Genomic DNA, 24,304 nt, shown 5'->3' with positions numbered 1-24,304 from the left:
CTAGCAGATACCCATAGACTTTGTTATTACGCTAATTAGCAACTTCCTTCAAACCACACGCAGAGACATAATAAATGGTATCCATGAGTTAATCTGACTCCTGGGAAACAGTTAAAGAGCCTCATTGACAAAATCCCATAGTATTCCTTTAATGGGTGCAAGGACAAATAAAGGTTGAAGAAATTATGTAGGACCTGCACACATGTTTGAGGTCTATTGAGTATATATGCAATGATTATTTGTTTTCACTGATGGGCAATTTGTTTGCAGCTATTACAAAAAGTATGGCATCGGAGCACTGTGGCACATGGAGCACTGTGGCACATGGAGCACTGTGGCACATGGAGCACTGTGGCACATGGAGCGCTGTGGCACATGGAGCGCTGTGGCACATGGAGCGCTGTGGCACATGGAGCGCTGTGGCACATGGAGCGCTGTGGCACATGGAGCACTGTGGCACATGGAGCACTGTGGCACATGGAGCACTGTGAATACAAGGCTGCTATGCGAAGGACATATGGAGACTTTCATGACAATTCGTGTGTGTACAATATATATTTCTCCTCCACAGAAAGCTCCCAAGGAGCCCATCCTGGAGGAGGCAGAGCTGGACTTCAGACCCCTGGAGGAGTGTGACGAGGGCCTTGAGGAGGACGGACAGCCCCGGGAGACCAAAAACCCAGACAGAGAGGCAAGAAGAGACCCCGACAGAAAACAGGGTGAGTTAAGAGGAGTAGAAACTATGTCCGGCATACTGTATATATTTTTTTCTCCCAATAGTAAACTGTGGAGAGAGAGAACATCAAATGAATGTGTCTTGTTTTTTTTCCCAGATGTGGGGAGAGGGGTAGTTGAGGCGCCGCCTGCTCCCTCGCCTCCAGAACCCCAGCCCTCCGCCCCTCTGCTGCCCCCCAGCCAGCCTGATGGAGCAGAGGAGCCTGAGAGGCCACTTGAGCGACCCCCAGCCCCGGAACACAGGCCAGAGGCCAACAAAGTCCCCCTGAATGTCCCCATGTCGATGCCCATGTCCAACACAATGCTGGACTCCCTCCCCATCCCCCACACTGCAGCACACACTCTCACAGGTAGGCTTACACAAGAGCAGGGGAGGAGTACAGTCAAATCTGCCACATTTGTGCCCGTTGAAGGCTGATTGATGAGACATTGTAAATGACAATGGTATTTCCTCCAGTAACCTTGAGCTTCAAATAAACAGACTCAGGATTGCATGTAGTTTGAGGTTGTCACCTGCACATAGTTTCTAGAAGCGCCACCTCCATCTGTGACAGGCTAACCCTACACCCTTTGTCCTGTCCAGTGTCTCCAGTGTCGGCCCCGTCGTCCACCATACAGATGCAGCAGAAGCCCCCGGACGTGCCCGTGGCTATGCCCATCCCGCTGCCCTTCAGCACCAGCCTCATGGCTCAGAGCACGTCTATCATGACCCCTAACATTATGGCCCCTAGCACGGGCCTCATGGCTCCTATTGGAAGGCCCACGGTCATGCCGCCACACCACACCATGGTTGAAGATGAGAGACTGAAGCACTTTGAACAGGTAAGTACACAGACAGTAGGCAGGTTTCTATTGACCCAGGTTTATTTGACAAAAGCTGTGCAGCAAGTAAAATTATTGCGACATTTGTAATGGACACGGCAGAAGAGTCATTTCTTTTGTCTAAGTTTATTGCGACAAATGATGGAAATGGTGTTTTTCTAATAAATTGATTGGTGAATAATTCTGAAAGTAAGCGGGGCACGTGATATCACTTAATAAAGCTCCACCACACATGTATTATAAAAGCCCGTTGCTTGCAAAATCCATTTATTAAACTAAAATAATGTTTATTTGCTAGACCAGGATTGTCATGACTTTCATGAATGTCTGAATTGCAATTTGAAGTTTGACCATCAAATAGTTTGAGATCTCTACATGACTGCAAGTTACACTATGGCACAGACTCTGGCCATAATAAGTAGGCATAGGATAATTATTAGAATAAGGTATGGCAAATATTAGTCAATTCCTGCATTCTATCCATGCTGGCTTTTGCAGCCTACTTGAGACATGAAACAGATGGGTGGGCAGGGCATATAGGCTGTCACTTTATTAACAAATAATCTGTCTATATGGATAATGGAAACACTTCAATCACTTAATTTTAATTCATTTTTTTTAGCGTATTTCTTTTTAGGTGTGACATTATGTCTGTTTAGATCGACATGACAGTTCATTGGAAACTCACTGTGGCAGCCAATTGTCACATCTACTTTCCATCCGGACTTTCTAAATGTTGACGAAAGAAATTACTGGACAAGGAAATGGAAACCTAGCTAATGCCGGTTTCTAGTAGGAGTTAGTTGGTTGCAGAGCTGCGTGTTGAGCAGGGTAGTGAAAGTTATCAAGCTGGTTTTGGTGAAACTGAATTTGGAGCATCTCTGGATATGAAAAGTGATGTGTGTTCACTTCTGAAACACGTCAAGAATATGGAGAGGATGTTCATTGAATTGTAATGAAAACACCTTATATCCATTTTGTATATTCCTCTGGGATAAGCTGAGCTAGTGGTGTTTGTTTTGTGATACTGTATACGAACATGATGCTCTCTCTACAGGACTAGACAAACATTTTTGAATCCCATGTACAATCTCCTGCTGTTGTGCCCTTAAGCAAGGAGCTTTACCCCCATCAAGTAAAATAATTGCACTGTTGGGCTACTGTATAAAACACATGGTCAAGCCATCTGGAGAGCTACTGGGTGTACAGGCTTTGGATACTGCCCTGCTCAAACACCAGAGTCCGCTTATTAAGGTCATGTTGAGCTGCTGCTTTTTAAAAAACAATTTAATGTAGCAATAAGTGGGACACGAACAAAAGCCTGCACACCCAGTAGCTCTCCTGGAGGATGTAAACATTACCATTACCAACCAAATACAATGCAATAATCAATAACAATATAATACTCCGAAAAGCACTAGGAGAAATGAAGGACACTAAGGAAGCAGACTGTATATGGGCCAGTTCCAACAGTATATTTACAGTGCATCCGTAAAGTATTTAGACCCTTTTCCACATTTTGTTACGTTACAGCGTTCTTCTAAAATAAATGTCATTTTCCCCCCTCATCAATCTACACACAATACTCCCAATACAGGTTTTTAGAAATGTTTGCAAATGTATTAATACAAATCAGAAACCTTATTTGCATAAGTATTCAGACATTTTGCAATGAGACTTGAAATTGAGCTCGGGTGCATCCTCTTTCCATTGATCATCCTTGAGATGTTTCTACAACTTGGAGTCCACCTGTGGTAAATTCAATTGATTGGACATGATTTGGAAAGGCAAACACCTGTCTACATAAGGTCCCGCAGTTGACAGTGCATGTCAGAGCAAAAACCAAGCCATGAGGTTGAAGGAATTGTCCATAGAGCTCCAAGACAGGATTGTGTCGAGGCACAGATCTGGGGAAGGGTACCAAAAACGGTCTGCAGCATTGACGGTCCCCAAGAACACAGTGGCCTCAATCATTCTTAAATGGAAGAAGTTTGGAACCAACTCTTCCTAGAGATGGCTGCCCGGCAAAACGGAGCAATCAGGGGAGAAGGGCCTTGGTCAGGGAGGTGACCAAGAACCCGATGGTCACTCTGACAGAGCTCCAGAGTTCTCTGTGGAGATGGGAGAACTTTCCAGAAGGACAACAGTCTCTGCAGCACTCCACCAGTCAGGCCTTTATGGTAGAGTGGTCAGATGGAAGTCACTCTTCAGGAAAAGGCTTATCCCATTTTGGAGTTTGGCGAAAGGCACCAAAATGACTCTCAGACCATGACGAACAAGATTCTCTGGTCTGATGAAACCAATATTTGAACTCTATGGCCTGAATGCCAAGCGTCACATCTGGAGGAAAGATGAACCGAGCAAAGTACAGAGATCCTTGATGAAAACCTGCTCTACAACACTCAGGACCTCAGACTGGGGCAAAGGTTCACCTTCCAACAGGACAATTACTTTAAGCACCCAGCCAAAACAATGCAGGAGTGACTTTGGGGCAAATTTGAATGTCCTTGTGTGCCCAGCCAGGGCCCGGACCTGAACCTGATCAGACATTTCTAAGGAGACCTGAAAATAGCTGCGCAGCGATGCGCCCCATCCAACCAGACAGAGCTTGAGAGGATCTGCAGAGAAGATTGGGAAAAACTCTCCAAATCAAATTGTATTAGTCACATGCTTACTTATGAGCCCCTCACCAACAGTGCAGATTCAAAAAATACAAATAAGATATTAAAGTAACAAGTAATTAAAGGGGAGCAGTAAAAGAGAACTATACATACATGCATACATGGGGGTGCCGGTACAGAGTCAATATGCGGGGGCACCGGTTAGTTGAGGTAGTATGTACAGGTAGGTAGAGTTAATTAAAGTGACTATGCATAGATGACAACAGTGAGTGGTAGTGGGCAGGGGGGGATGCAAATATTCTGGGTAGCCATTTGACTAGATGTTCAGGAGTCTTATGGCTTGGGGGTAGAAGCTGTTTAGAAGCCTCTTGGACCTAGACTTGTTGCTCTGGTACAGCTTGCCGTGTGGTAGCAGGGAGAACAGTCTATGACTAGGGTGGCTGGAGTCTTTGACAATTTTTAGGGTCTTCCTCTGACACCGCCTGGTAAAAAGGTCCTGAATGGCAGGAAGCTTGGCCCCAGTAATGTACTGGGCCATTCGCACTACCCTCTGTAGTGCCTTGCGGTCGGAGGCTGAGCAGTTGCCAGGCAGTGATGCAACCAGTCAGAATGCTCTCGATGGTGCAGCTGTAGAACCACTGCAGCCCCGTCGATGAGAATGGGGGCATGCTCGGTCCTCTTTCCTGTAGTCCACAATCATCTCCTTTGTCTTGATCACGTTGAGGGAGAGGTTGTTGTCCTGGCACCACATGGCCAGGTCTCTGACCTCCTCCCTGTAGGCTGTCTCGTTGTTGTCAGTGATCAGGCCTACCACTGTTGTCATTGGCAAATTTAATGATGGTGTTGGAGTCGTGGTGTGCCAAGCTTGTAGCGTCATACCCAAGAAGACTCGAGGCAGTAATCGGTGCCAAAGGTGCTTCAGCAAAGTACTGAAAAAAAAGGTCTGAATACTTATGTAATTGTGATATTTAGAAACCTGTTTTTGCTTTATGGGGTATTGTGTGTAGATTGATGAGGGGGGAAAGAACTATTTCATCCATTTTAGAAAATGCCTTTAACATAACAATGTGGGATTTGTGAAGGGGTCTGAAGACTTTCCAAATGCACTGTATTGATGAAAGTAACTATTTAGGGTCTATATACATGGTCCATATTATCAGGCAGGTGTGCTATTTTAGCAATAAGCATTAGCCTATCACGTGTATCCTGATGCATCGTAGTGGCTACATGGCTTAAGCATGGTGTTGCTCCTCTGCATTAGCTAGATCGCTGTTTCCCTAACTGTGGGGTGCGTCCCTCCAGGAGGGGTCTCGGTATGGCTTTAAACTTACTCTTGAATGCTCTAATAGTAGAATGCACATTGGAAATTGGGTAGTGCATCATCAGTTCCTCTTGTCATGTCAGTCATTGCATACCTTTTGAGAGCTGTTGATAAACTTCCAGGTCTCTTACTTGGTCATTTGGTAAATGTACAGTGGGGCAAAAAATTATTTAGTCAGCCACCAATTGTGCAAGTTCTCCCACTTAAAAAGATGAGAGGCCTGTAATTTTCATCATAGGTACACTTCAACTATGACAGACAGAATGAGAAAAAGAAATCCAGAAAATCACATTGTAGGATTTTTAATAAATTTATTTGCAAATTATGGTGGAAAGTAAGTATTTGGTCAATAACAAAAGTTTTTCTCAATACTTTGTTATATACCCTTTGTTGGCAATGACAGAGGTTAAACGTTTTCTGTAAATCTTCACAAGGTTTTCACACACTTGCTGGTATTTTGTCCCATTCCTCCATGCAGATCTCCTCTAGAGCAGTGATGTTTTGGGGCTGTTGCTGGGCAACACGGACTTTCAACTCCCTCCAAAGATTTTCTATGGGGTTGAGATCTGGAGACTGGCTAGGCCACTCCAGGACCTTGAAATGCTTCTTACAAAGCCTCTCCTTCGTGGCCCAGGCGGTGTGTTTGGGATCATTGTCATACTGAAAGACCCAGCCACGTTTCATCTTCAATGCCCTTGCTGATGGAAGGAGGTTTTCACTCAAAATCTCACGATACATGGCCCCATTAATTCTTTCCTTTATACGGATCAGTCGTCCTGGTCCCTTTGCAGAAAAACATCCCCAAAGCATGATATTTCCACCCCCATGCTTCACAGTAGGTATGGTGTTCATTGGATGCAACTCAGCATTCTTTGTCCTCCAAACACGACGAGTTGAGATTTTACCAAAAAGTTATATTTTTGTTTCATCTGACCATATGACATTGGGAGAATCTTCTTCTGGATCATCCAAATGCTCTCTAGCAAACTTCAGACGGGCCTGGACATGTACTGGCTTAAGCAGGGGGACAAGTCTGGCACTGCAGGATTTGAGTCCCTGGCGGCGTAGTGTGATACTGATGATAGGCTTTGTTACTTTGGTCCCAGCTCTCTGCAGGTCATTCACTAGGTCCCCCCGTATGGTTCTGGGATTTTTGCTCACCGCTCTTGTGATAGTTTTGACCCCACGGGGTGAGATCTTGCGTGGAGCCCTAGATCGAGGGAGATTATCAGTGGTCTTGTATTTCCTAATAATTGTTCCCACAGTTGATTTCTTCAAACCAAGCTGCTTACCTATTGCAGATTCAGTCTTCCTAGCCTGGTGCAGGTCTACAATTTTGTTTCTGGTGTCCTTTGATAGCTCTTTGGTCTTGGCCATAGTGGAGTTTGGAGTGTGACTGTTTGAGGTTGTGGACAGGTGTATTTTATACTGATAACAAGTTCAAACAGGTGCCATTAATACAGGTAACGAGTGGAGGACAGAGGAGCCTCTTAAAGAAGAAGTTACAGGTCTGTGAGAGCCAGAAATCTTGCTTGTTTGTAGGTGAACAAATACTTATTTTCCACCATAATTTGCAAATAAATTCATTAAAAATCCTACAATGTGATTTTCTGGATTTTTATCCCCTCATTTTGTCTGTCATAGTTGAAGTGTACCTATGTTGAAAATTACAGGCCTCATCTTTTTATGTGGGAGAACTTGCACAATTGGTGGCTGACTAAATACTTTTTTGCCCCACTGTATATTATTATCTGTCACTACTACATGTGCTCATCTCATTATCAAATTATTGGAGATATACATGGTTTTTCAATCCACCGTGCGTCATGTGCGTAATGGTCATGTGAGGTGAAATGTGTGTATTTCGGGATGTAAGCACAGTTTGTTTGATCTGACGAAGATCCGTTTCGGGTTGAAACGTTTTCAATAAAGCGGTGTATTAGGAGCTTTAACAGTGTGCGGGCCTTGTTCTATACTAGTGTTCTTAATTATCCCAGCAACTATGTTTTTAAGGTGCGTATGACGACAAACTTCTATGTCCAGCTCAAGCTCAAGTAGCCTATATCGGCTAACGTTAAAGGTTTTAGATATTGTTGTCATTTTTTTTGTCACTCAAATCACATGAAATCATATTAGACATGGCAAAATGTATAGAATGTCAAGAAAGTGTGCTTTAAAACGGCAACGTTTTCTTTGCACCCCATGACAAAATGGGTACAATTGCAGTAAATAAGCTGTAACCCTGCAAAATTCTCTCCACCACCAAGAGGGCTGTTAACACTTTGTATCATGAACGGTGCCTGTGACCATAGAAGTAGACATGGTGTGTGGGCCCACGTGCAGGGGGATGCGCTGGAGTTTTCCCATGCTGGAAGGGGAGCCCCAAGTGAAGAAGTTTGGGAACCCCTAAGCTAGATCAAACACTAAATATTGTTGCTTGATTTTAATGTGCTTAAAAATAAATACCACTGACACTAATAAAATTGTGATAAAAAATATAATAATAATTGTATTTATAAATGGTGTAATTGTGTGAATTTTACAGTGGATATAGGCCTACCCTTTATTCGGCGGCAGGGTAGCCTAGTGGTTAGAGCGTTGGACTAGTAACCGGAAGGTTGCGAGTTCAAACCCCCGAGCTGACAAGGTACAAATCTCTCGTTCTACCCCTGAACAGGCAGTTAACCCACTGTTCCCAGGCCGTCATTGAAAATAAGAATGTGTTCTTAACTGACTTGCCTGGTTAAATAAAGGTAAAATGTAAAAATAAAAAATTAAATTCAGTCGTATGGCGAATGGACGATGTGCCAGACACTGATTTGTGAAACGCTGCCAATTGCTCAGTATTTGGAGTTGAGAAATAAATCATACAGCACTGGAAAGCTGGGATATTTTATATGTGCGTCTGATAAATAAACAAAATAGCTCATTAACATCTTGGGGCTCTAATCTGGTTTTTAAACTATTACATAGACTACAGCCCTCAAACTCCACTCTGGACATAGAAGCAAGTTCCACTGCATTTTTTTCATTGTTCACCATTTAGACCTGGGACACCAGGTGGCGTGTATGTGCAATTAATGATCGGGTAGAACTGAAAACCAGTAGTTTCTCGGAACTCGAAGGTTAAGAGTGGAATACCCCTGGACTACAGAATAGCACCATTATAATATATTTTTTCTCTGGCCAAAGCGGTGCCTGTAGATACAATACATGGTTCTACTCCGATGCATTCTGCAGAGATTGGGAGAACAGTGCACAGCACATTGCATTTGGAGGACACCTTTTGATACAACTCTGATCAAACTAATTTTATATATATATATTTTTTTAAATCTATATTCTACTGGTCCAACAATTTGTTTCACTTGTCCTGGACAAGTTAATTATGTCGAGCCCTGCCTTACATGTACCCCTTGAATGTACAATAAAGGTGTCTACGTTCACCCCCCCATCTCTCACTCTTCCTGTTTTCACTCTCTACTTGTGAAGGAAGCAGAGAAGATGGTGGCGTATCTACAGGACAGTGACGACCGGCTGGCTGCCAAGAACTCAGCACCCGAACCAGCCGGCCTGCCGCTCACACACGAGGCTGCTCTGAAGTGGTTCTATAAAGACCCCCAGGGAGAGATGCAGGGTAAGACGGAGGGAGAGAATGAAGGGAGGGGGGGTTTTTGAAGGAAAATCTGCGTGCTCTGCAACTCGTATCATTTCAACTAGTCACCACTGCTGGAGAGAGACTGTGTTCTTTATCTATTATCAATGGCACGGTCTGCTCTATATTTCCTGGTCTAAAGTAAATTATTAATCTGTGATTCGGGGGGGTTGTACAGCCCCGGAATATCATTTCAAATAGTCAGACTCAGAACAACTTTTTTTCTATGTTTTTATTTACAAATGTAAAAGTGACTGTGAAATGTAATCATCTCCCCCTCTCCAGGTCCGTTCAGTAACCCGGAGATGACAGAGTGGTTCCAGGCGGGCTACTTCACCATGACCCTGCTGGTGAAGAGAGGCTGTGACGAGGTCTTCCAACCGCTGGGGGAGATCATCAAAATGTGGGGCAGGGTCCCCTTCGCCCCTGGACCAGCACCGCCACCCTTACTGGTAACCATCACACACACCTGAGCTCCATCCAGCATTCTAGCATTCGCTCCTTTAGAATATTGTCAAATAATCTTGATAATTCCATAGGCAATTAAAATTATTCGGACTCACCCTCGACCACTTTAGTCTTCTCATTGTCAAGACATAGCAAGTTTGTGTTGGCTGCCTGCACTTCAGAAGGAAAATGTTGTGAATGTTGCAATGATTTATTCTACAAGTCAGAGGCGTGTTAGCTGTACATGTATTGCACTCCACAACGTTGTGCCATGTTGAACGCATCCACGGTGGTCGTCCTCTTGCCGATACCCATGTCTAACTCGCCGTCTGTGTTCACAGGGTGACGCTGGGGACCAGGAGCGTCTGAAACTGCAGCAGGAGCTGACAGCCCTCAACCTGTACCAGCTGCAGCAGCTGCAGTACCAGTACCTGTTGAGGCAGCAGTACGCCCAGGCCCTGGCCCAGCAGAAAGCCCAGGCCCTCAGCTCAGCACCACACCAGCAGCAGCAGCAGCAGCAGCAGCAGATCAACCTGCTCCTCCAGCAATACCAGGCCCTCAAGATGAGGTCAGCGGAACACACGTAAGCGTACCCGTGCGCACACACCTCTACTGCAGTACCAGGCCCTTAAGATGAAGTCAGCGGGGCATACACACACACGCCTACAGTAATACCACTGTCTGAGAACATGTCAGGCACACATTAACACAGAGTAAGGTGAAGTTGCCCCTAGACACTAATCTTGGGTCAGTATAGCATTTTCCCCACTAATGGTTAAGTTTAGAATTGGGGGAGAGGAAACTGATCCTAGATCTGTAGTGAGGTGAAACATCATCTTGTAGATCACAAACAGCAATACCTCAAGCCCTCAAGATGACATCACACATATAGATAATGCAATGTCGATCATGTTAATGTTGGTAATGTAACTGGTTCCTGTGTCGGTCTCCCTGTCTAGAACATCCGAGAGTCTCTTAACTCCGGTGACGCGGTCCATGTCTGTACCAGACTCCCAGGGTTCTGTGTGGGAAATGCAGCACCCCTCCTCTCAGGTCTCTTGCACACCAAACATCCAGCAACCTGCCCCAAGTGGTACGTCTCCAACCCAGAACACAAAAACTTGCACAGAATTTGTTTTGGCTGATGTTTTATAGCATATAGAGCTGTTGGTAGTTTGAGGATCTGAACCTCAACTTACAAAAAGAAGAGAAACCTCAATCGTATGCTCTATAATGGCCATCTGGCATGGATGTCTGTTTTTGTAGCATGGGAGGGCAGCAGTGTGTGGGATCTGCCCATAGACTCCATGGCCCAGGCCCCCACCATAGAACAGATGCAACAGCTGGAGAAGAACAAGGCTGCTAAGGTAAGCGCACCGTATTGTCTATACTTATGCAATCCTTAGTTTCAGATCTAGACGTAGTGTTCAGGGGTTGGGCTCGTATTGGGACATTTGAAACACTTAAAAAAAAAAAGCTAGACTAGATTCAGCACCGCAGACACTAAGATGAGTGCGATTCAACCCTTTGCTCTCACACAGTCACACAGAGTATCAGCTCACCTCGGCTACAATGTGTTAACTACCGGAGCAAAACAGTGGTGAAGTTTGGACTTGCGATTTCAACGCTCTTAGTTAGTGGAAATCAGCTCTATATTGCTGTTTAATTATTGCCTCGCTGAATCTACCTTTTAAACAATGCTATGAAAATGATACAATGTGATTTGGTTTATGAAGGTCTCTCCTCCTCATCTACTGGAGATGGAGCGGCGTGAGGCTGAGCTGAGGGCCAAGAGGGAAGAGGAGGAGAAGGAGAGGAAAAGACTGGAGGAAGCGTTACGGGCCCGACAGGAGGCGGAACGCAAACGCCTGGAGGAGGAGCTATCACGTCATAAACAGGTTGGGGGGGGGGGTCGTCATCAGACTGTTTCCTGCCGTAATAAGACGGTCAGAATACCACGCTTTAGAGAAGTTGGTATGAAATGTGAAGAATTTCAGCTGCACCACACCTAGTCTTTGTTGTTGTTCAGTACATGTTTGCCTAGAGTTGCAAGTTTGACCCAGTAGCCGGTCTATTCCTAGAAAGGGGACTTGATTTCTGTTTAATGCAATTCATTTGATGGATCTTTACAATACACAGGAGGAGGAGTTGAGGCAGCGGGAGCAGGAGGAGGCACAGCGCAGACAGAAGGAGGAAGAGGAACGGCAGGCACAGGAGGAGGCTCTCCGCAGACTAGAGGAAAGGAGGAGGGAGGAGGAAGAGCGGCAGCAAAGGGAAGAGTTCCTCCGTAAACAGGTACTGAGCTTCAGAATAAAGACAATATTAGGGCCCATAATCATGAAGTGTCTCAAAGTAGGAGTGCTGATCTAGGATTAGTTATCCTTAAAAAAGGCGTCAGCATGCTTCAGTTCGGCTGGTCCCTAGCCAAACTCTTGCTTACCGAACGAGTGTGCTCACATGCTCCCTTAAGACTGTAGCTTCTAAAATTCAGAAATAGTACTGTTTGTCCATTATGGGACGCCGTTGGCAGAATACACTTCATCAAAATAGTCAGAATGAGTCTAAGGTAACACGATATGTAATTAACTTTGACATTTTTGGTGTTTTTTTGGTGTTTGGTGCAGTATTTAGCAGGAGTCTCGTTGAATGACAGACTTTACTGAAGAATCCTTACTGTTGACCAATCACCGATGAAGGGGCGTTGACTTCGGCTCTGAACTTAAGCTTGCCTCCAGAAAAAACAACCGGGGGAAAAACACGAGTCCAAAGCTAGAAAAGCGTCACTAAATGTCGTCATAATGTACACTACCGTTCAAAAGTTTGGGGTCACTTAGAAATGTCCTTGTTTTTGAAAGAAAAGCACATTTTTGTCCATTTAAAATAACATCAAAATGATCAGAAATAGTGTAGACATTGTAAATGACTATTGTAGCTGGAAACGGATGATTTTTAATGGAATATCTACATGGGCGTACAGAGTAGAGGTCGACCGATTTAATCGGAATGGCCGATTTTAATTAAGGCTGATTTCAAATTTGAATAACAATCGGAAATCTGTTATTTTTGGACACCGATTTGGCCTATTTTTTAAAAATATTTTTTACACCTTTATATAACCAGGCAAGTCAGTATTCTGAAGCTCAGTCGCCTCTTCACTGTTGACGTTGAGACTGGTGTTTTGCGGGTACTATTTAATGAAGCTGCCAGTTGAGGACTTGTGAGGCATCTGTTTCTTGAACTAGACACTCTAATGTACTTGTCCTCTTGCTCAGTTGTGCACTGTGGCCTCCCACTCCTCTTTCTATTCTGGTTAGAGCCAGTTTGCACTGTTCTGTGAAGGGAGATCAATTTCTTGGCAATTTCTCACCTTAATTTCTCAGAACAAGAATAGGCTGACAAGTTTCAGAAGAAAGTTATTTGTTTCTGACCATTTTGAGCCTGTAATCAAACCCAAACATTCTGATGCTCCAGATACTCAACTAGTCTAAAGAAGGCCAGTTTTATTGCCTTTTTAATCAGTACCACAGTTTTCAGCTGTGCTAACATAATTGCAAAAGGGTTTTCAAATGATCATTTGAGCCTTTTTAAAATGCTGAACTTGGATTAGCTAACACAACATGCCATTTGAACACAGGAGTGATGGTTGCTGATAATGGGCCTATGTAGATATTCCTCAAATCTGCTGTTTCCAGCTACAATAGTCATTTACAACATTAACCATGTCTAAACTGTATTTCTGATCAATTTGATGTAATTTTAATGGATAAAAATTATTTCTAAGTGACCCCAAACTCCTGAACGGTGGTGTATGTACAAATTCTACTGAACCGTTTCAGCTGCGAAGCATGCTGAAGCCTTACAACAGAAGCATGTCTGTTATACGAAATGCATTCCGAAATAAATGTATTCTCAAAGGTTGTATTTTCCCTCTTAAAGCTGTGCACTGAACTGACGTGCATGATTGTTGCTGACACTCCGATGTTTAGAAGAAGTGAATTAAACTGCGACGCTCAACTTAAACAGCGGTGCTGCTCTCAAAATCATTTAACGCCTGTACTTTAACACTCAGGATGTAACTTTATTTACAGTTCTACTGTTTTTGTTTTAACATTACATGGCAGTCAGACAACCCAATTGTAAAATGTTTACCTGTGTTCTGTGCCAGATAAATATTCCCCTCGAGACGCATCCTATGGCTCTTCACAACATGAGAGGGAAACATTTATTCTGACCATCTAAAAAGAAATTAATTTTGGAGTAGAATATACATTTTTAAAGGTTACCGGAACTGAGTTTCTCAGTCCTTCTGCATCTGTACTCCCTAAGCAAGGGGACTGGAATTGGTTACATTGCAGTTTATTGCATGTACAAAATTATCCGTGTCCCTAAAAGCATGAAAGGGGAGATTGACTTAAGTTTCAGTCATGGGGATTTTTTTCCCCCTTTTAAAATAATATGGTCAGGGGTGACCTGATCCTAGATGAGCACTCCTACTTTTAGTTGCTCTGTGAATACGGGCCCAGAGCTGCTGTGGCTAATGCTAAAAGGCATATTGCTACATAGTGTTAATACTGAAGTTGACCCTGTTCTAACAACCACATTTCTCCCCAGGAGGAGGAGCACCGGAAGCAGGAGGAGGAGCGCCGGGAGGAGGAGCGCCGGAAGCAGGAGGATGAGCGCCGGAAGCATGAGGAGGAGCGCCGGAAGCAGGAGGAGCTGGAGGCCCTGAGGAGGTGCGAGGAGGAGAAGCGGCTGGAGGAGGAGGCGGTGGCGGCCGCGATGGCGTTGGCAAGGCAACAGCAGGAAGAGGCGAAGAGGAGGGAGCAGGAGGCCGTGAGGCAGCAGGAGCTAGCCAGACAGAGGCAACAGCAGCAGGAGGCGCTCCGCCGACTACAGCAGCAACAGCAGCAGCAACAGCTAGCCCAGATGAAGGTGACTAATATTATAACACTAACACAACACAAAATACACTGCAGCAGCAGCAACAACTAGCACAGATAAGGGTAACATACTTAGTATGCACACACCTACCACTACACTAGCCCAGGTGAAGGTATAACTACCGTATAAACTACACACCATATATAACTACCAAAGTAAATTTGAAGTCAGAACATCACTGAATACTGTATTTTAAGGTACCTGTAATTTAGCATGAAAAAATGTACTGGTTACCAGACTACCTTCGCTCCTTTTCCCTGTCTCGTAGCTGCCGTCGTCCTCTAAGTGGGGCCAGCAGTCAGCAGTCACGGCAGCAGCCATCTCCCAGTCCCAGAACGCCTTGTCGCTCTCTGAGATCCAGAAAGTGGAGGAGGAGAGGGAACGACAAGCACGAGAAGAGGTGTGAGCATTAGGGGCTGAGTTCGTAGAGGGATACTGAGGCACCACAGTATAGTGCTACCAATCTGGACAATGCACAACAGCATTTTGGATACCATAATACAATTTCACTATATATCAACTATTGTTTAAAAAGGCTCTACACTGTTAAAAATCCTTCTCAACCCAACTTTAATCATCTGTCAATCACCAAACTGTTTTCCTGCTATGTTTATAAGGAGCGCAGTAGATCTCACTCTCCCCCCCCTCCCATCCCCTCCCTCCATGCAGCAGCGGCGCCAGCAAGCAGAGCTCCTAAAGCTCCAGCAGCAGCAGGCCCTGCAGGAGGCTCTGCAGCCTCAGGCCAAGCTCTCTGGTTGGGGCAGCGTGGCCAAGCAGCCGGCCGCTACCAAGTCCCTGCTGGAGATCCAGAGGGAGGAGGCCCAGCAGGTGAAGCAGAGGAAAGAGCAGGGGGGTGGGAGCCAGCAGCCCAGTCACCCCACCGTCACCCAGTTGAACCGCGCCCAGAACAGAGCTGTGAGTCACTCGTTGGTTTGTTATTTTGTTCATTCATTTAATTTGTCTGCAATCATTCTGGGTAGGTCTTCCATGTCATTTATTTGACTGTGTTGATCGTGGTGTCTAAAACTAGAGCTCGACCGATTTATGGTTTTTCAACGCAGATACAGATTATTGGAGGACCCCCAAAAAAAGCTGATACCGATTAATCTGACTATTTTGTTTTATGCATTTGTAATAATGACAATTACAACAATACTGAATGAACACTTATTTTAACTTCATTTAATACATCAATAAAAATCCATTTAGCCTAAAATAAATAATGAAACATGTTCAATTTAGTTTAAATAATGCAAAAACAAAGTGTTGGAGAAGTAAAAGTGCAACATGTGCCATGTAAGAAAGCTAACGTTTAAGTTCCTTGCTCAGAACATGAGAACATATGAAAGTTGGTTGTTCCTTTTAACATGAGACTTCAATATTCCAAGGTAAGAAGTTTTAGGTTGTAGTTAATATAGGACTTATAGGACTATTTCTCTCTATACCATTTGTATTCCATATACCTGTGACTATTGTATGTTCTTATAGGCACTTTAGTATTGTCAGTGTAACAGTATAGCTTCCGTCCCTCTCCTCGCCCCGAACCAGGAACACATCGACAAAAGCCACACTCGAAGCAGCGTTACCCATTGCTCCACAAAAGCCCCTTGCAAGTGCAAGGGGAGTAACTACTCCCAAGTCTCAGAGCGAGTGACATTTGAAACGCTATTAGCGGGCACCCAGCTAACTAGCTAGCCATTTCACATTGGTTACACCAGCCATTAGGCTGATAGGCTTGAAGTCATAAACAGCGCTGTGCTTGCGAAGAGCTGCTGGCAAAACGCACGAAAGTGCTGTTTGAATGAATGCTTACGAGCCTGCTGCTGACTGAGCGGTGGTAGGCAGACTGCTCTATCAAATCATAGACTTAATTATAACATAATAACACACAGGAATACGAGCCTTTGGTCATTAATATGGTAGAAAACTGGAAACTATCATTTTGAAAACAAAACATGTATTATTTCAGTGAAATACGGAACCGTTTGGTATTTTATCTAACGGGTGGAATCCCTAAGTCTATATATTATTTTTAAATTGCACAACCTTCAATGTTATGTCATAATTACGTAAAATTCTGGCAAATTAGTTCACAATGAGCCAGGCGGCCCAAACTGTTGCATATACCCTGACTGCGTGCAATGAACGCAAGAGAAATGACACAATTTCACCTGGTTAATATTGCCTGCTAACCTGGATTTCTTTTAGCTAAATATGCAGGTTTGAAAATGTATATTTCTGTGTATTGATTTCAAGAAGGGCATTTGTGTTTATGGTTAGGTACAGTTGTCCAACGATTGTGCTTTTTTCGCAAATGCACTTTTGTTAAATCGTCCCCAAGCGTTGCATCGATTATATGCAACGCAGGACACTAGATAAACTAGTAATATAATCAACCATGTGTAGTTAACTAGTGATTATGATTGATTGATTGTTTTTTATAAGATAAGTTTAATGCTAGCTAGCAACTTACCTTGGCTTCTACTGCATTCGCGTAACAGGCAGGCTCCTCGTGAAGTGCAATGAGAGGCAGGTGGTTAGAGCGTTGAACTAGTTGTACTGTAACTGACTTGCCTAGTTAAATAAAGGTATAAAAAATAAATACAAAATAAATCTGCAAAATCGGCACCGAAAAATACAGATTTCCGATTTTTATGAAAACTTGAAATCGGCCCTAATTAATCGGTCGACCTCTATCTAAAACTGTGTTTCTCAAACCTTTCTTTGTGGACCCCCAGATGTTTCAAAGATTAGCACACCTGATTCCGCTAATCAAGGGCTTTGATGATTAGTTGACAAGCTGAATCAGGTGTTCTTGATCTGGAATAAATCAAATACATTGAATGTCTGGGGGGCCCAGGAGAAGACGTCAGGCAAACACTGCTCTAAATCAGACTACTCTGTTGGAATACTTCCCTTCATTATTTGCCGTAATGAAACTGGTTTAGTTGAGTTTATTAGGATCCCCATTAGCTACTGTACATACAGCAGCTACTCTTCCTGAGGACCACATAAAACATACAAATACATGACAAACCCAGTAATAGACAAGAACAACATAAGAGAGTACATTCAAAATAAATTATGAAAGTAAAATAAGTTTTATATATAGGAAAGACATCCAAAATACTATTTACACACTTCATATTCTTATATACAGTACAGTTAAATTAGATCTTTCAATAGAGGATAGGCACTCTGATGCCAGATGTGTTTTCCTAACCTCTAGTAGCAGAGCATTCCACGATGACATGGCGTTGTACATAGCTGGTCTGACCAGGTTGGATCTCTTTTCCTCCAGACCACTGCTCTGAGTTCCTCAGTGTGGGGCTCGGTGGCCACCAGCAGCATGGGCGGCGGAGCTCCTAACTGGGGCGGAGAAAGCAGCAGCATCTGGGGCGACAGCACCAACTCCAACATGGGCTTCTGGGACGAGACGCCCCAGCCCCCGCCACAGGCTCCACCCCCCGCCAGGAAGCCCAACGCTCAGAAGAACAACAAGGCCAACGCCAACCTCAGGTACAATCTCAGGACAGTTTTACAGCTCACACCTGCGTGTCTATTTTGGCTGCTTGACTCGAAAGGTTGTGGTCAGGACAGTTCTCTACTACATGGCTATTTTTTACATTTGAGGTATTAACCTCTTGCAGCTCTTGCAGCCCCTACTTTGTGCAATTTCCGCCTGAAGACATACCCAAATCTAACAGCCTGTAGCTCAGGCACAGATCCCAAGATATACATATTATTGGTGCCATTTGAAAGAAAACACTGAAGTTTGTGTAATATGTGAATTGAATGTAGGAGAATAACACACAATAGATCTGGTTTAGATAAAACATACGTTTTTCTTTTTGTATCATCTTTAAAATGAACAAGATAAAACAAACATTCAGATAGGATGATGGGGACAATTTCAGTGAAAAATATAAGAGGGCAACAGTACTTGTGCAAAGTTTCAGAATGTTAACTAACCAAAATGAGTTTGCTACATGACATTTATTATGAAGTCACCCAGGTGTCCCACACAAGTTGCCCAAATGTACCCAAGTGGCCAAATTGGTGAAGCTATACATTTTGAAACAAATAACTCTATACAAAATGGCAAAATGGTATTATAACATAAGACTCCCATTCAGAGTCAGTGTCAATGTGAAAGAAAATCTTCATTTGGAATAGTTTCACATATGAGCCCTGTATCAACAGGTATAATGAACAGATATATATAGAGAGTTGAAGGTTGAATATATTATAATATTATTATTACCTGCTAGATCTACTGTCTCTTTTATATTATGACATTTCAGCTAGATCTACTGTCTCTATTATATTATGACAGACCAGCTAGATCTACTGTCTTTATTATATTACAACAGACCAGCTGTATCTACTGTCTCCATTTCACTTTGGCCATTGATGTGGTCCTGCACTCTCCTCAACAGCCTCAAATAGGCTATTTCATGTGGGTTGGGGTGGGGCGGCGGACACACTAATCTCACATTTCATGACATTAAAGGTTTATATATTGCTTCTAAAATAATTTTAAAAAATCATAAATAATATTTTATATTATTAATTTCAAACAAGGGCATTCGCATGATAAGAACTTACCAGTCCAAAACAATGTCCTCTCCCGTTCAAAAAATATTCCTCCACAATCGCTAAATGAATCGTCCTACAACAATCTCTCTCACCTTCCCAATCAATTTATTCTAAAATTGTGTGTACATCTGTATATCTAGACTTAGATTTAGCTTTCCCTGACTTAGTCGCCATAATTATTGATATATAAACAGCTGAATCTGCGCATTCACCAAACAATGCAGGCGTAATATACGTAGCTTCTTCCGGTATGAAAATGCAATAGTGCATGACTCTCTTTACGCTGGAGCTTACTACGTGGGTTGGTCTTGCAACGCATAAACATGGCGTATTGCTGTTTAGCTCCGCTCATTGGCTATCTACCCAGCTATATTTCATTACGATTAGTGGTCATTGGGTTAAAAGACAGTCAATCAATGAAATAGCAGGCAAATCATTGGTGCACAATGATGTCATTACTTGTCTTCAAATCGGTTTCTTTCAGTCAATACGAAATGGCCCATCAGGTTTGGTTGCGTTACAAACAAACTAGTTGATTGCAGTGAAACCAAACATGACTGGAAAAGTCACGTTCTGTGTGGGTTATTTACCTGAAATGTGTCGTCGAAAATGGAATGAGACGGAATTCACTACACAAGCGGTTCACAAGATGTTTCGTGTTAGGCTATAAAAACAGATTTTATCAAACAAAAGATCATCAAAGGTAAACCATTTATTTTAATGCAGTTTGCGATTATGCTCAGATAATCGCATCGCATTCTTTCACAGTGAATCCTTTTAAAAATCTGACAATGCAGTTGGATTAGCAAGATTCTAGGCTTTCGATACATGTGAGACACTTGTATTTTCATGAATGTTTATTATGACTATTTATGTAGCGAGCACCGTATGTTGTGGAATTTCAGCCCGCTAGCAGGTTCCGTGCACAGAGATGTTAAGGGGAGACGCCTATTTTCCCATTAGTCACATCTAATCAAATTTCATTGGTCCCATACACATGGTTAGCAGATGTGAGTGTAGCGAAATGCTTGTGCTTCTAGTTCCAACCATATCTAACAAATAATCTAACAATTTCACAACAACGACCTTATACACACAAGTGTAAAGGAATGAATAAGAGTATGTACATATAAATATATGGATGAGCGATGGCCGAACGGCATAGGTAAGATGCAGTAGATGGTATAGAATACAGTATATACATATGAGATGAGTAATGTAGGGTATGTAAATATTATATAAAGTGGCATTGTTTAAATTGACTAGTGATACATTTATTACATCTAATTTTTTATAATTAAAGTGGCTGGAGATTTGAGTCTGGATGTTGGCAGCAGTGACTCAAATGTTTGTGATGGCTGTTTAACAGTCTGATGGCCATGAGATAGCAGCTGTTTTTCAGTCTCTCTATTGTGCATCTGTAAAAGTTGGTGTGTTTTTTGGTGAAGCCAAATTTCTTCAACCTCCTGAGGTTTTTCCGTGATGTGTACGCCGAGGAACTTAACTTTCCACCTTCTCCACTACTGTCCCGTCGACGTGGATAGGGGAGTGCTCCCTCTGCTGTTTCCTGAAGTCCACAATCATCTCCTTTGTTTTGTTGACATTGAGTGGTTATTTTCCTGACACAACACTCCAAGGGCCCTGACCTCCGCCCTGTAGGCTGTCTCGTCGTTGTTGGTAATCAAGCCTACCACTGTAGTGTCGTCTGCAAACTTGATGATTGAGTTGGAGGCGTGCATGGCCACGCAGTCATCATGATTGAACAGGGACTACAGGAGAGGGCTGAGAACACATCCTTGTGGGGCCCCAGTGTTGAGGATCAGCGGGGTGGAGATGTTTCATACCTTCACCACCTGGGGGTGGCCCGTCAGGAAGTCCAGGACCCAGTGGCACAGGGCTGGGTTAAGACCCAGGGTCTCGAGCTCAATGACGAGTTTGGAGGGTACTATGGTGTTAAATGCTGAGCTGTAGTTGATGAACAGCATTCTTACATATGTATTCCTCTTGTCCAGATGGGTTAGGGCAGTGTGGTTGCGTTGTCTGTGGACCTATTGGGGCGGTAAACAAATTGAAGTGGGTGTCAGGTAGGGTGGAGGTGATATGATCCTTACCTAGTCTCTCAAAGCACTTCATGAGGATGGAAGTGAGTCATTTAGTTCAGTTACCTTTGCTTTCTTGGGTACAGGAACAATGGTGGAAATCTTTAAGCATGTGGGGACAGCAGACTGGGATAGGGAGAGATTGATTGAATATGTCCGTAAACACACCAGCGAGCTGGTCTGGGCATGCTCTGAGGACGCGGCAAGGGATGCCGTCTGGGCCAGCAGCTTTGCGAGGGTTTTACTCACGTTGGCTGCGGTGAAGCAGAGTCCACAGGTTTTGGTAGCGGACCGTGTCGGTGGCACTCTATTGTCCTCAAAGTGATTGAAGAAGTTGTTTAGTTTGTCTGGGAGCAAGACATTGTGGTCACACAAGCTCACAGAACGGGACTGCTGAGTGTTGAAGCGCATAAAAATAGTTATAGCATTAGTATACAGTATTAGAGATGTGAGACCGGATTTGTGTTCTACTTGTCTTTATACACCTCTATAGAACAACTTGTCAAATACAGGTGCATTGAATACTGATGTATTCCTGTCTGGGGAGACAGATTATAAAAAGCATGTCATAATAAACTTTCAGTTCTGACCAAGAAGCCCCCCCCCACCACAGGATACTCTTTTGAAATATGTCTATGTACTTGTTATTCTCTGAAAATAAGCACATATTCTTGCACTTCATATGGAAGTTTCACATTTTTCAGCCCTTACCAGTTTGCAATCCCTGAATATGATGATTCACTTACAAATGGGATGATGGTTTAACAGGAAGTCTTTAAAAGTTTTGAGGCCAATGTATCTAATCGTGTGTGTATGTGTGGTAACTGTGAGCAGCAGTCGGGCCAATAAGAAGGTGGAGGAGGAGGAGAAGCTGCTGAAGTTGTTCCAGGGGGTTAATAAGAGCCAGCAGGATGGCTTCATGCAGTGGTGTGAGCAGACCCTGCACACCCTCAACACCGCCAACAACCTGGACGGTGAGTATATAATATACGTGCACACGCCGCCAACAACCTAGGTGCGTCTGAAATGGCACCCCCTATTCCTTAGGGGTTCTGCCCCAAAATAGTGCACTATATAGGGAAAGGGTGTCAATTCAGACGCACCCTAAAGATACCTTGAACCTAAAGTAACCTTGGCTGTGTGTGACCCCATCTTTAAAACTCACCCGGCCCTCTTCCTCTAGTCCCGACATTTGCGTCTTTCCTGAAGGAGGTGGACAGTCCGTACGAGGTGCACGACTACGTGCGCGCCTACTTGGGGGACACGTCTGAGGCTAAGGAGTTTGCCAAGCAGTTCCTGGAACGCCGTGCCAAGCAGAAGGCCAACCAACAGAAAGAGCCCCAGGCCCCACAGAACCAGCAGCCGACTCTCAAACAGCGACAGCAACAGCAGGTGAGAGAAACATGGCACAGCAATTCATTGAGCAACTGGGGTGTAGCTATCTTTTTAGTAACCAAACGAGACAACAACTTGTAAAAAATAAACTTGTTTTTGTTGCAATCTGTTTTCCATTGCAAAACCTTTTGCTTAGGTGTGCACTAATGAATACTCCCCTGGTTTGGCGATTAGTTGTAGTCTATAGTTGTATGATAATCGGTTGAACTTATATTGCGCTTTTCAAACCACCCAAAGCGCTTTAAATAGTAGGGGGATGCTCACCTCATCTACCACCAATAGTTGAACTACCTAGTGTTGTGACATTGGTAACATTTTATTATCGATACGATCGAAGGCCAAGTAACGCGATACAACCAGGGAAACAGTTCAGATAGGCCTGGCGTCCTGTTCACATTGTCACCTGACACTTGTTCACATTTTCTTAAAGTTATGCTCATGTGCTATACAACACCTGTCACTGATATTCACACTTCTGCTCAATACAACACGTATTACTTTACACTGTTCACTTTATAATAGAACACTGCCAAGAAGGGCTAATTTGCTCATATTTGCAAAGGCCTACCTGTGATTTGGCTGGAAGAATGGAGGAAGGAATATAAACTGAAATATAAATGCCAAATGCATTTTTTGCGGAGTTACAGTTCATATAAGGAAATCGGTCAATTGGGGTGCCAGGCCCAGCCAATCAGTGAGTTTTCTTCCCCTACAAAAGGGCTTTATTACAGACAGAAATACTCGGATGTGGATGTCCTGGGCTGGCGTGATTACACACAGTCTGCGTTTGAGGCCTGTTGGACATACTGTCAAATTCTCTAAAACGACATTGGCGAGGCGCCTTATTTTAGAAAGAACATTCAATTATCTGGCAACAACTCTGGTGGTGAAATGACATACAATGTATCAACTATGTTCGCGCTGCTCCAATGTATCACAGATGACTGCTCAGGGTCTCCATCCGCCCTCGCCGTCACAGCTAAATTATATTTTATAATCTGATGGAGGATTAGATGTGCATGAAGAGCGGACAGAGGGAAGCAGGTGAGTGAGGGCTGGAAGGGGATGCGGCTGGCGGATTACAGCTGCCACACGTAATATGCGCATGGAAGTCAAGTGGACGTTATTGAACCAGTGTGTAAAATAGACTAGTATTGCCAAAGCAGCAGCTACTCTTCCTGGGGTCCAGCAAAATTAAGGCAGTTTATACCATTTTAAAACATCACAATACATTCACATATTTCACAACACTCTGTGTGCCCTCGGGCCCCTACTACACCACTACCACATATCTACAGTACTAAATCCATGTGTATGTATAGTGTGTATGTTATCGTGTGTGTGTGTGTGCCAATGGTTGTGTTGCTTCAAAGTCCCCCGCTGTTACATAAGGTGTTTTTTTAATAGTTTTTTAAAATATAATTTTACTGCTTGCTTCAGTTACTTGATGTGGAATAGAGTTCCATGTAGTTATGGCTCTATGTAGTACTGTGTGCCTCCCATAGTCTGTTCTGGACTTGGACTGTGAAGAGACCTCTTGTGGGGTATGCATGGGTGTCCGAGCCAGTAGTTTAGACCGGCAGCTCGGTGCATTCAACTTGTCAATACCTCTCATAAATAAAAGTAGTGATGAAGTCAATCTCTCCTCCACTTTCAGCCAGGAGAGAAT

At 43.6% G+C, this 24,304-nt stretch overlaps 1 protein-coding gene across 1 annotated transcript in view; it reads left to right on the top strand.

The window, feature by feature from the left end:
• LOC124009511 (GRB10-interacting GYF protein 2-like) overlaps positions 1–24,304 on the top strand; it is a 55,645-nt gene that overhangs the window by 28,621 nt on the left and 2,720 nt on the right. The window contains 16 exon segments of the mRNA XM_046321357.1: positions 572–719; positions 834–1,085; positions 1,319–1,557; positions 8,992–9,136; positions 9,440–9,606; positions 9,943–10,184; positions 10,561–10,694; positions 10,868–10,968; positions 11,338–11,499; positions 11,741–11,896; positions 14,213–14,533; positions 14,811–14,942; positions 15,212–15,457; positions 17,844–18,061; positions 22,075–22,214; positions 22,424–22,632. Coding sequence (XP_046177313.1) covers positions 572–719; positions 834–1,085; positions 1,319–1,557; positions 8,992–9,136; positions 9,440–9,606; positions 9,943–10,184; positions 10,561–10,694; positions 10,868–10,968; positions 11,338–11,499; positions 11,741–11,896; positions 14,213–14,533; positions 14,811–14,942; positions 15,212–15,457; positions 17,844–18,061; positions 22,075–22,214; positions 22,424–22,632 — 3,012 coding nt within the window.

Source organism: Oncorhynchus gorbuscha, linkage group LG22 (genome assembly GCF_021184085.1).
Source record: "Oncorhynchus gorbuscha isolate QuinsamMale2020 ecotype Even-year linkage group LG22, OgorEven_v1.0, whole genome shotgun sequence".
In the NCBI taxonomy this organism is placed as follows: Eukaryota; Metazoa; Chordata; class Actinopteri; order Salmoniformes; family Salmonidae; genus Oncorhynchus; species Oncorhynchus gorbuscha.
Note: the sequence above shows the minus strand (reverse complement) of the source record. Positions and strands in the feature narration are given on the sequence as shown.